The sequence below is a fragment of the Mytilus trossulus genome, chromosome 3, assembly GCF_036588685.1.
Source record: "Mytilus trossulus isolate FHL-02 chromosome 3, PNRI_Mtr1.1.1.hap1, whole genome shotgun sequence".
NCBI lineage: Eukaryota > Metazoa > Mollusca > Bivalvia > Mytilida > Mytilidae > Mytilus > Mytilus trossulus.
The window spans coordinates 70,591,854-70,604,228 of NC_086375.1; the positions used below are offsets into that span (position 1 = coordinate 70,591,854).

At 30.6% G+C, this 12,375-nt stretch overlaps 1 protein-coding gene across 2 annotated transcripts; it reads right to left on the bottom strand.

Annotated features, from left to right (window-relative positions):
• Positions 1-249: 249 nt before the first annotated feature.
• LOC134712280 (signal peptidase complex subunit 2-like) lies at positions 250-12,334 on the bottom strand. Of its 2 annotated transcripts, XM_063573676.1 has the most exons (6): positions 12,212-12,290; positions 8,083-8,097; positions 5,717-5,800; positions 3,042-3,202; positions 2,484-2,618; positions 250-1,620 (listed from the first exon to the last, which is right to left on the bottom strand). In XM_063573676.1, exons 1-6 carry the CDS (start codon positions 12,242-12,244, stop codon positions 1,434-1,436), a joined length of 615 nt encoding a protein of 204 aa, XP_063429746.1. In that variant the 5' UTR covers positions 12,245-12,290; the 3' UTR covers positions 250-1,433. The 2 variants fall into 2 exon arrangements, with proteins under 2 accessions (XP_063429746.1, XP_063429747.1); XM_063573677.1 differs by lacking the exon at positions 8,083-8,097 and having other exon boundaries at positions 12,212-12,334.
• Between the last annotated feature and the right edge of the window lie 41 nt (positions 12,335-12,375).

Genomic DNA, 12,375 nt, shown 5'->3' on the forward strand with positions numbered 1-12,375 from the left:
TCCTGTTTGAATGGTTTTACACTAGTAATTTTGGGGCCCTTTAAAGCTTGTTGTTTGGTGTGAGCCAAGGCTTCGTGTTGAAGGCCATACATTGACCTATAATGGTTTACTCAAATATTTCATCTGAAGTGGTTTACAAGATTTTGTCAAGTCACTCAAGACTTCTTTGGTTATTAAAATAAAAAAGGCATTGCAGAAGTATCAGAAACTTAATTTCCTCATTGGCATAAAAAAAGTACCTCATATGTATCATTTTTATATACATTTATTCCTTAACCAAGAAGTTTTACAAAATGTTTTACAACAAAGGTACAAAATGTTCTTACTATTAAAAGCACCTCCTAAAAATTTTTTAATTATAGAATTATAATATGCACATACAACATAAGAAGGCACAGAATAGAGTAATTTCTGTCATAAGATTACAATCCATGACATACTCCCTTAAACAAATGTATCAGTCAGCAATTTATTGTAAAATTTGTAAAGTAATTGTTGATTTAAGAGCAACAACAAATTCAAATAAGTATAAGGACTAGGATAGGTACAGAAAAAGGTGAACAATTTGGTCACATAAAATGCAAAATAATTTAAGCAAAAAAATATTTTTGTAATTATAGGAATTAATAACAACAAAACATTGACACTCTGGAGTTGTTGACAAAATTCAATACTAGAATAAAGCTTCTTTTAAAAAATCATTCTAATGACCAAGTTAACTTCAAAACCACTAATAACAGATTCTTTTTTAAAAACATAATACAAGAATTATATGTTGTTGCACCTCCATACTACTGAATGAAAATTTAATTCACAATTTTGTACAGCCTCCATGGCATATAGAATAAAATGTTGTTTTTTTAAAAACAATAATGGCACTGGTATTCAAAGGGTGAAATAAAGCTACCATTGTAGACTTATTTGACATTATCTGTGATTTTATCAGGAACACTTTTTGTACAAAACATGTCAATTCAAAGGGGAGATAATTAAACACAGTATTTTTTTTTTATTATTCTTTTGCATTATATTCATTTACAGTGTACAATGTTGTTTTCAGTTCCATTTTCATAACTAAATTTTGAATTGGTTTTAGACTGGTTTCAAATAATAAGACAGTTGGTACAACTAACTTTGTCACATGGAGTTAGCATGTTCAATGGCAATAAATTAAGCTGCTTGAAATTTTCTCTTTTTAACAGTGAATAACAGATATAATGAATTATGGTAACATCTTACTCTCAAAATATAAATTTACATTTTCTTACATAACATGAAATGATTAAATAAAATATTTTCTAAAGAAATGACTAGTCAAATCTGATTTTTCTTCATAACATTACTCCAACTTCTGAACATCATAATTTAAAACTTTACTTTTTCATATAGCACTCAAGACACCAACAATTAATGAAAATTTATAACAAAATGTGTCATTCTTTTTTGGATGCAGCAGCTATTCTGCCTTGCAGTGTTCTAACTTCAGGTTCAAACAGTTTAAATAATAAAGTGCCCTCTTCATCAAAATAGTTGTTGACTGGTCTCTCTATTTCTTCTGATCTGCAAAGGCCTGTTTTTCCATTGGTAAATGTCATTTTCAGTTTATACAGGTGAGTGTACCTATAAAATATAATTGCAGAATAATATGATAAAAATTCCTTTCAACTTATGTAGAACATACTGGTATGCTTCATTATAAACTGACAAAACTGATCTATGTTGTGATGTTACACTACTGGTTTTCCCATATGAATGGTTTTAGACCAGTCATTTTAAGAGCACTTTATAGCTTACTGCTCAGTGTGAGCTAAGGCTCTCTGTTGAAGACAGTACTTAGATCTATAATGGTGTCTTTTACACCATGTGACTTGGTTGGGAGAGTTGTCTCATTGTCACTCATACCACATCTTCTTATATCTATATAAATCATGTGGCTTGGTTGGGAGAGATGTCTCATTGGCAGCCATACCACATCTTCTTATATCTATATAAATCAATCAAATTGACAACTTTTGTTATTGATCATTATGAACACCTACAGAACAGTGACATAAATTATTCTAAACCAAATAATGTTAAAAGATATAATAGTGAGATTATCTTAAACTTTAGTTGGTTTCTGAGTCTTATACACCATTTTATTTAGGGACCAGCTAAGGACCACCTCAGGTGCAGGACTTTCTCAGTGCTTTGAAAACCCATTGATGGACTTCAGCTGTTGTCTATTCTTTGGACGGGTTGTTTTCTCTTTGACATATTCCCCACTTCCATTCTCAATTTTATTGAGTACCAATTTGGTATTGGAAAATTTTATGACTTTTAAGGTCAGGCCTTGAAGTCATAAAACTTTGCTCAGTGCTCATAGCACAAAAATCATGCTCGAAACATGAAATCTAGTATGTTGATTGGTTGCTTCTTGAGTCTGAGTACAAAAAACTGACTCGAAAGTTTATGACCGCAAGGCCAGATCTTAAATATCTTACTTTTTGCAAGTTGAGGCTAACTCCCATTTATCATCTGGTTCTAATCCTGCTTTGTCTTTATCTGCTGCTACCAAGAAAATATTCTGTTCCATGTAAGTGGTATATAATGTCAAAACTCCCATCAGCATGAAATATCTGGTTGAGAGTTAAAGAAATTAAATTTGTTGTTATGATAAATAGCTATTTCAATTAATCCTTACATTGACATGTTTCACTTGAATGGGTGAAAGCAAACAAATGACCCAGTATTATTAGTAAAATATAGCCTGTAGAGGAACAAAGGAACTTGAATTACTCAGCCGTCAACCCATGTACATCGTGGTTGGACATTTATCCAATATGAATTTTACAGGTATTCAAAAAACTGCTGGCATTGAGATATTTCTTGCCTGTTTGTTATTTGAGAGCATAATACAAATGTTGATATTTAATTGGAATGTGTAAATTATAAATTATGCAAAATATTCAAGAATTTATTATGGACAGATGTAAAACAGTATACAGTACGACTTCCTTTAGAGGTGGGAGGAGATAAAAGCTATTTAAATATAAGGATACGATAGAACACAAATGATGAGAATTGGTCGAGATTCTGGAAACGGTCTGATGTAGTCCCATACAAGGGCAAAGAGAGAAAATCCTACAGCTACAGTACAAATCAGTAAACGTAGGTCCATCAATCTATGTTCTTCTGTGAAACCAAAATTGTCTGTCATCACCTGTAATGTTAACCAAGAAATGGTTACTTTTGAAAAATAGAGGCAGGTTTTATGAATGTATTGCTACCTATACATAAGCTGTCAAGCTATTTTTTTATTTATAGTACATGGAATTACATGTTATGCTACATCCATTTTTTTCATATAAAGTAAAACCAGATGCTCCGCAGGGCGTAGCTTTATACGACCGCAGAGGTTGAACCCTGAACGGTTGGGGCAAGTATGGACACAACATTCAAGCTGGATTCAGCTCTAAATTTGGATTGTAATTTAATGGTTGACACAGCATAGGTTTCTGACACAGAATGAATGTGTTCTAATGAACTTAAAATTTTTGTTTTCTCTTAGAGCAATTCACAATGCTGTTGAATATTAATCCTCTCAAAAAAATGTTTGAAGAAATTTTCTTTTTATTTATGAAATTTCAAATGAGAAAAATTGAACCCAATTTTTAAATCACATCCCCCTTTCCCTTATTCCAAAACTAATCTCAATTAAAATATTCTAATGGAGTTTGCAACAATAACTACTCATTTAAATACATCATAAAATATTAAGATGTAAAAAAACTGCTTGTTATCACTGAATGGTAAAGATTATTCAAATTGATCAGTTGGTAGTAAAAAGTGAATATACATAGTATATTGTATATAACAAAGATTTAAATTGATTCAGGACAAAGAAAGATAACTCCAATTAAAAAAAAAATCTTGCAATAAGATATTTCTTGCTTACTATTCTGGACAAAGAAAGATAACTCTAATTAAACAAAAATTTGCTATTTCACAATATTGTGAAATTAGATATTTCTTGCCATTGCACAATACTGTGCAATTGAAAAAGACTTGCTATTGCACAATACTTAATATAATAATTTTAGATCCTGATTTGGACCAACTTGAAAACTGGGCCCATAATCAAAAATCTAAGTACATGTTTAAATTCAGCATATCAAAGAGACCCAAGAATTTATTTTTTGTTAAAATCAAACTTAGTTTAATTTTGGACCCTTTGGACCTTAATGTAGGCCAATTTAAAAATGGGACCAAAAATGAAGAATCTACATACACAGTTAGATTTGGCATATCAAAGAACCCCATTTATTCAATTTTTGATGAAATCAAATAAAGTTAAATTTTGGACCCAGATTTGGACCAACTTGAAAACTGGGCCAATAATCAAGAATCTAAGTACATTTTTAGATTCAACATATCAAAGAACCCAACGGATTCATTTTTGTCAAAATCAAACTAAGTTTAATTTTGGACCCTTTGGACCTTAATGTAGACCAATTTGAAAACATGACCAAAAATTAAGAATCTACATACACAGTTAGATTTAGCATATCAAAGAACCCCAATTATTCAATTTTGATGAAATCAAACAAAGTTTAATTTTGGACCCTATGGGCCCCTTTTTCCTAAACTGTTGGGACCAAAACTCCCAAAATCAATACCAACCTTCCTTTTATGGTCATAAACCTTGTGTTTAAATTTCATAGATTTCTATTTACTTATACTAACGTTATGGTGCGAAAACCAAGAAAAATGCTTATTTGGGTCCCTTTTGGGCCCGTAATTCCTAAACTGTTGGGACCTAAACTCCCAAAATCAATACAAATCTTCCTTTTGTGGTCATAAACATTGTGTTTAAATTTCATTGATTTCTATTTACTTAAACTAAAGTTATTGTGCAAAAACCAAGAATAATGCTTATTTGGGCCCTTTTTTGGCCCCTAATTCCTAAACTGTTGAAACCAAAACACCAAAAATCAATCCCGACCTTTCTTTTGTGGTCATAAACCTTGTGTCAAAATTTCATAGATTTCTATTAACTTAAACTAAAGTTAGAGTGCGAAAACCAGGAAAATGCTTATTTGGGCCCTTTTTGGCCCCTAATTCCTAAAATGTTGGGACCAAAACTCCTAAAATCAATACCAACCTTCCTTTTATGGTCATAAACCTTGTGTTAAAATTTCATAGATTTCTATTCACTTTTACTAAAGTTAGAGTGCGAAAACTAAAAGTATTCGGACGACGACGACGACGACGCCAACGTGATAGCAATATACGACGAAAATTTTTTCAAAATTTGCGTTCGTATAAAAACCAAACTTTTTAAATTTAAATATTCAACTACAATGTATTAAAAAAAATATTTTGTTATTTTTGATGTACAATGACTCTGACAAGTTTAAGGTTTTTTTAGGGAGATATTAAAGTTTTTTTAATACTTGATTTAATATAAAGTTTATAGAATACTTGTATTTTGTTAAACACCGAAATGATAAAATTGAGAATGGAAATGGGGAATGGGGAATGTGTCAAAGAGACAACAACCCGACCATAGAAAAAAACAACAGCAGAAGGTCATCAACAGGTCTTCAATGTAGCGAGAAATTCCCAGTTGGTTCATCTTTAGAAAATTTATTTTTAAATTTGAGTAATGTTGTCACTTTTGACATTCTATTTGAAATGGGATTTTTTCTGAAGCGAGGTTGATTTGAAATCCTACCTTTTTAGCAGCATCATCTAATGCATTTTTTATAGCAGAACCGTCCCATTTATCTATCTTCACAGGCTTATCATCTGCTTTCCACTGAAAATATAAAAACATAGGATGAATAAAATTCCTTGTATCAAACTTTAGAATAATTTTTGTTTTCCTAATAAGGCATGTTGTTTGTAACCAAAGACGAGGGTTGTTTCAAACTTGCAGTTGGCAAGGTAATGGCTATTTATTTCTGGTTTCCATGCTTGATTTCACGTACTCTTACATTGTATTCAGGTACTTTGTGTCTTTGTTTTTGTGCTTCATACCAATTCTTTTGAGATAAGCCAATTGCTATTTATTTTTACCATTTGTTCATAAGATGTTCTGTTACACCACTCTCTCATATCTCACATATCAATATCAATTAATCTTTTTTATTACAGTTAGAAGTGGAAAGAAGTTGTTGTACCTTCGGTTATTTTGAAAATTTGTAGGTGCTTAGGAGGATGACTTCAAGTCGGAAAATGTTTATTTTTCTATAGTTGATAGTGTTAAACTTAATTAATTCTGGATATTACCAGCAATATAGAAACAAAGTTAGTGGTCTCTTAAAATTTTTCAAGAAAGATGCACCTGAGTCATGACAAAAACCAAAAAAAAATTTATAACTAAAAATATAATCTCTGGTTCATGTAAATGCCACATAATTACCTAAAAATAAAATTATATATATCTACATAGAATAATTTCAAGCAACAGAACAAATATATACACCATCACCATGATCACCATACAGTAGTATACATTTGTAAGGTTATAACTATCATAACCAACAACTCAAACAACGATTGGTTTGAGAAATTTAAATAAACATACTTAACATGCTGACTTTCTGACTCCTTGATTTCCCTGTTAGTTGATAAGATTGTAATATAATGCATCAACTCAAAATAAACAAACCAGAGGATAGTCATTGAACCATCACAGAGTTCCTTTTTATCTAGATGTTAAACAAACCAGAGGATAGACATTGGACCAGCACAGAGTTCCTTTGTATCTAGATATTAAACAAACCAGAGGATAGTCATTGGACCATCACAGAGTTCCTTTGTATCTAGATATTAAACAAACCAGAGGATATACATTGGACCATCACAGAGTTCCTCTTTATCTAAATATTAAACAAACCAGACGATAGACATTGGACCATCACAGAGTTCCTTTTTATCTTGTCAGAAACAGATATTTTTTTTTAGTAAACGTATTAAATGAGGAAAGTGTCCATGGAATACAGATGATGCCCCCAGTTGCATATAATGTTATACAGGGATGTAACTCAAGAAAATGTTCTTGAGGCAGTTTTCAATTTCTAAAGAACAGTAATAAGCATGTGTGTATCAGACTCATAACATTTGGCTGAGGTAATTTTAAGTTAGATTACTGTTTGTAAATGGACATAACTCTAGAACAATGAAGGGACACCACCAATATTATATCCAATCTGGATTTGTGTTTTTTGGTAATAAGCCTTGTGTATCAGATTCATAACATTTGGCTGAGGCAATTTGAAGTTAGATAACCATTTGTAAAGGGACATAACTCTAGAACGATAAAGTGACACCACCAATATCCAGTCTGGATCTGTGTTTTTTTGGTAATAAGCATTGTGTATAAGTTTCACAATATTTCATAATATTTGTATGAGGAAAACTAATATTAGAGACGAAAAACCAGTTTCCCGATGTATGAATGAAGGATAATACAAATTAATGATATCCCTGTTCTAAATAGTCATTGGCACTCACACCACATCTTCCTATATCTATTATAATTTATACAGTCCATGCACATTGATAAACAATAGTATACCCAGACCTGTTCACTAAACCATCATGCAAATAAGTTTCACAGAGATCAATCAAGTATTAGAAATGATTAGTCAATAGTAAAAATGTTTTGAAAAGGCAGTCTGTAGTTTACGATTTTTAGCCCTTTTTGTGCCTACTGGTCAGAATGTATAATTATTCACATCTTAGTTGTGTTTGAAAACTCAATTATTGAGATTTTGCACATTCAAATTCTATATTTTATAAAAAGATATTCTGGCATGCTTGAAAATGTTAAACATGTTAAAAATTGATAGAATTTCTTCATACCTAATGTCCTTTTGACACTTGAATAATTTGGAGTATTTTGGGAGAGTGAGATTAAAAAAGCATTTGTTCTAAAAGAATGGCAAAAATCAATGTTAACTTTTTCAGTTTTAAAAGACTAGTTTTTAGTGTACTTGCTATATTCATGATAATTTCTTTAAAATGTTTATCTACAAATGTACATGTATATGATGTTCTTAGTCTACAGATTGATCTCTGAAACTATAAACTAACCTGTTCTGATTCGTTCTACAATTACAAAAGTTTAAAAGTATGAATAAGATTCCTACAAAGCCATAATATAAAGCCATAATATAAAGCCAGTACAACAGAATGAACTGATTTGTCTGTATTGACAACAAATATCAAAGATCAGAAAAATGACATGATAAAACCAAAACCAAAACATAAGTTTTACATACATATGTACAGTAGAAACATGAGCATGAGGTTAGAAAGGGAAGGGAGATAACTGCCTTCTATTTACATAAATGAAAGGATATATATGGTGTTTTAATTCATGTTAGTACAAGTTGTGGTATATATATTAAAATAAACTATTAAAATAAACTATATATTGTCCCAAAGTCAACATTACATGCCACTAAATTGATATTTTGTAGTTATAAGTAAGGTTTTTATTTGTGTAATTTGTAAAATGCAGGTTTTCTTGACATTTACTGTATGCATGGTATGCAGATGACAAGAAACATTCAGATTTCCTAGCTTTTGATATTTTTTAATAATTTTAAAATGGCTTCATAATTGTTATTAATAGAAAACAAAGTACAGGTATCCACAAAATCTTTTCAAGAAATCCTAGAAAGGTGTCTGTATACGTAAGTGTTAGAGTAAATATGAAATATTTTCAAGCAGTAGAACTACATTTGTAATACACCATTCCCCATGCCTATATATACATTGTACATGTAATTTTCCAGACTCATCTAATTCTGAGAGTTTTCACTCGTATCTCATGTATATCATCATGTTTTTACATGACGTTAATGCAGTAAAATAAAAATATTAGTTCAGAGAAATGACAAATTGTCTAAGTTGACTGAGTAAACTAATTCAGGCCAAAATTCTAATTTCAAAGGGAAATAAACTAAAGAACACAAATTGAACCACAATTTCATGTTGATATGCACATCTACAGTACATGTACATATAAGGTACAATAAGAGTATGTCATTATTTACAAAGTTTCATGAAATAACATTTATGGCAGATTCCATATAAGAAAGTGAAACAACTCCCATTAAAAGCATGTGAAACAAAAATCAAAAGCAATGAACTTCTGTTTTTGAATACATGCTTTACTATTAAAAATAAAGACAATTTGATCAACAAAAAAATTATGAGCATCATCCTTTTTAAATAAACGAAGCCTTAAATGTTATGTTTCTGACATAAGATTTGACAGACTTTATTTTTTCTGACATAAGATTTGACAGACTTTATAATTTCTGACATAAGATTTGACAGACTTTATTATTGCGAATTCTGACATAAGATTTGACAGACTTTATTATTGCGAATTCTGACATAAGATTTGACAGACTTTATTTTTTCATACATAAGATTTGACAGACTTTATTTTGCCTGACATAAGATTTGACAGACAAATTGAGTTTCTGACATAAGATTTTGACAGACATGATTCTGACATAAGATTTTTCATACATAAGATTTTTTTACAGCCAATATATATTTGTTTTTTTTTGACTGACATTGGAAATCAAATCCTAGTTGAAAGTAATTTTTAAATCTCCTTGAAAATACTGCAGCCTAACATCCTACAAGATTTCACCTCAGATCAAAGAATTTTAACTGTTAGCACATTCAAATTTTTCAGACATAAGAAAACAAATTTGACAGATCTTATGTAGGAAACATATAAGTTTAAACTATTGCTTGATTAAAGTTAAATGAAAGAATCAACATGTGTTTTTTCTTATGCACAGCATGATTTACAGTTTTAAGTGGCATATATTGGAACCAACAATGATTTTGAAAGTTTTTACAGCGATGTTCCTCACATAAGATTTATTGAGAGACACTGAGCTATAAAGCAAGATATTTGAAAGTGAAAAAAAATATATATCACAGATGTTTTGACTAAAAAAAGTAACAGATTTGGGAACAGGGATGGTTGAATAACCTGACTACACTAGTAAATACCAGTATACAAGTGTCAACATAAAGCATTGCAACACATAAACATTGTGTAAAAAAATAGGAGTTAATTCTGTCAATTTTTTTGCATTTTCTCAACTTGTTTTAATCATTTCTACTTTAAACAGAAACAATCATATCCAAAAATTATTTTTATAATTTCTTCTAACATCATTATTCATCAAGACATTCACTGATTATCTTTAAAATAACAGCAATTATTGTTTTTATTTATTTATTCATTTTGACAGACATTTTCATTTCTTACATGTACATGGAATCTGCCATATATGATCTAACCTTACTTTGGTTTTTTTATTAAAAAAAAAAGGTCATATAATTCTATGAAGTACATGTATAGTGAAAGGCTTTTAAATTTATCAAAATATTTATTAGACTGAACACAATAACCTATAGTTCAATCTGAATTGACCTTAACATGGTCCATGCACATAATAAACAATGGGAGACTATGAAGAACTGTCCAATAAACCATCATGCAAAAAAAAAGAAGAGAGATCAATCCTTTTGTCTGAAGTAATGTGTACTTTAAAAAGACACTTGTATATTAAAAACTTAATATTTAAAGACGGAAAACAATAATTATTATGAGATAATCCAGCATGCATGAAAACCTTTAAGAATTGATAAAATTTTGTGTAAATTTCCTGTATTGGAAAAAAACTCATGGAGAAAACAAATTTCAAATAGTTAACTAATTTTTAAGTGTATCAAATAGTACAGTCTTGTATCAAATAGAACAGTCTACTTTCTTTAACAAAATTCATTTGCATTTTCATTTACAGATTGATCTCTGAAACTATAAACTAACCTGTTCTGATTCATTCTACAATTACAACAGTTCAAATGTATAAATAACATTCCTACAAAGCCATAATATCAAACCATATATCTTTATTATTTAATATTTGTGCCAGACATGTGTTTTGTCTACAAAAGACTCTGCAGACATCAGTGACGATTTTGCAAAAAAATCCACCTGTTAAAATAAACCTCAGGAACTGATCAGGGCTATTCCAGAAAAAAATGTATGGGGGGTTGGAAGGCACATTGTATTAATAATACATGGGTGATGGGTATCAGAGCAACTTTTTACACTATAATGCACTATAATTCTCAATTACAATTGTTCATCCCCCTTTTTAATAATGAAAATTGTATTGAACTGTACCCATTGAGGGGCTGCGGAACTGTATCTCTAAAGTCTTAGTTACATGTTTGGATAATTTGAAGACCAATTTGACTACACCAGGTACCGATTGGACCAGATGCTGATGTAACCAGGTGGGCATTTAACTGGAATTCTAGTTCAGAAGCTACATGTAATAATATCACTATTTTTTCCATCAATATACACCTTATCACCATTTGACCACCATTATTGGATATCACTTAGGTTCCCATGAAATGGACGTATTTACACTTGTATGCAAATTTGTCCGCCATCACATAACATCACACAGGTTCCCGTAAACTTTGACTTCATAATTCAAAATATTTGACGTCACAACTAAAAAGTGATTGTTGCTTGAGGTCAAAAGGTTATTCGGAGGTGATATTATATAATTAGGTCATTCGGAGGCAAAATACAGATTAATACCAAAAGTGTAAATACTTTTATTTTGAAGTAATAATACAAAATAACTGGCACCACAACGGAATATGATTGTTATATGATGTTAATACACCTTATCGCTATTTGTCCGCCAACGGAAGAAGAAGAAGAAAAGTGATTGTTGTTGACGTAAAAAAATTCTAGCAGACGTGTCAGCCATGATTAGCGATAAGGTGTATAGTTCAAGGGGGACAGATTCTCAGGTCAGCGTGGAATAGCGATATTAAAGGCGTTTTGACATTAAGGACAGTAACCCCAACCCCTTTCATTGATCCCTAGATCAGCCCTGACTGGAATGTCATTTGTTTTTGTTAACAATTTAAATGAGATTATAAAGATTATCATCATTACAGTTGACTAGTTCTATTGGTTGTTGTAGACACAGATTTTAATACTATGGCAATATTTTCCGCATATGGAAAGGAATTTTCCGAATTTCAACGCAATAACATTGTTTAAACAGGCATGCAATCTGAAGAACAGATATTGAAACTGTTTTGATTGCTGTTTAAATTACAAAATTTCTCATCATAGCTAAAGTAAAATTACTTTGTCCATCAAGCCGGTCTTTTTCGAAGCCATCTCGTAAAATGAAACAGGAAGTACACGTATAGAATAATCGAAAACCAAATAGTGTACACCTTATATTAAACAATATACTATAAACTCAACTCTGTTTGGCAGATTTAATATAATAATAAGATTTCCTTTAT

Excerpts from the sequence above, each read along its gene's own strand:
- LOC134712280 (XM_063573676.1), bottom strand. The coding sequence starts at position 12,244 with ATGGCTTCGAAAAAGACCGGCTTGATGGACAAA. Across the intron at positions 2,619-3,041 it reads CTCATCATTTGTGTTCTATC|ATATTTCATGCTGATGGGAG; the intron begins GTATCCTTATAT and ends ACTCTCAACCAG. Across the intron at positions 1,621-2,483 it reads TTAGCCTCAACTTGCAAAAA|GTACACTCACCTGTATAAAC; the intron begins GTAAGATATTTA and ends TATATTTTATAG.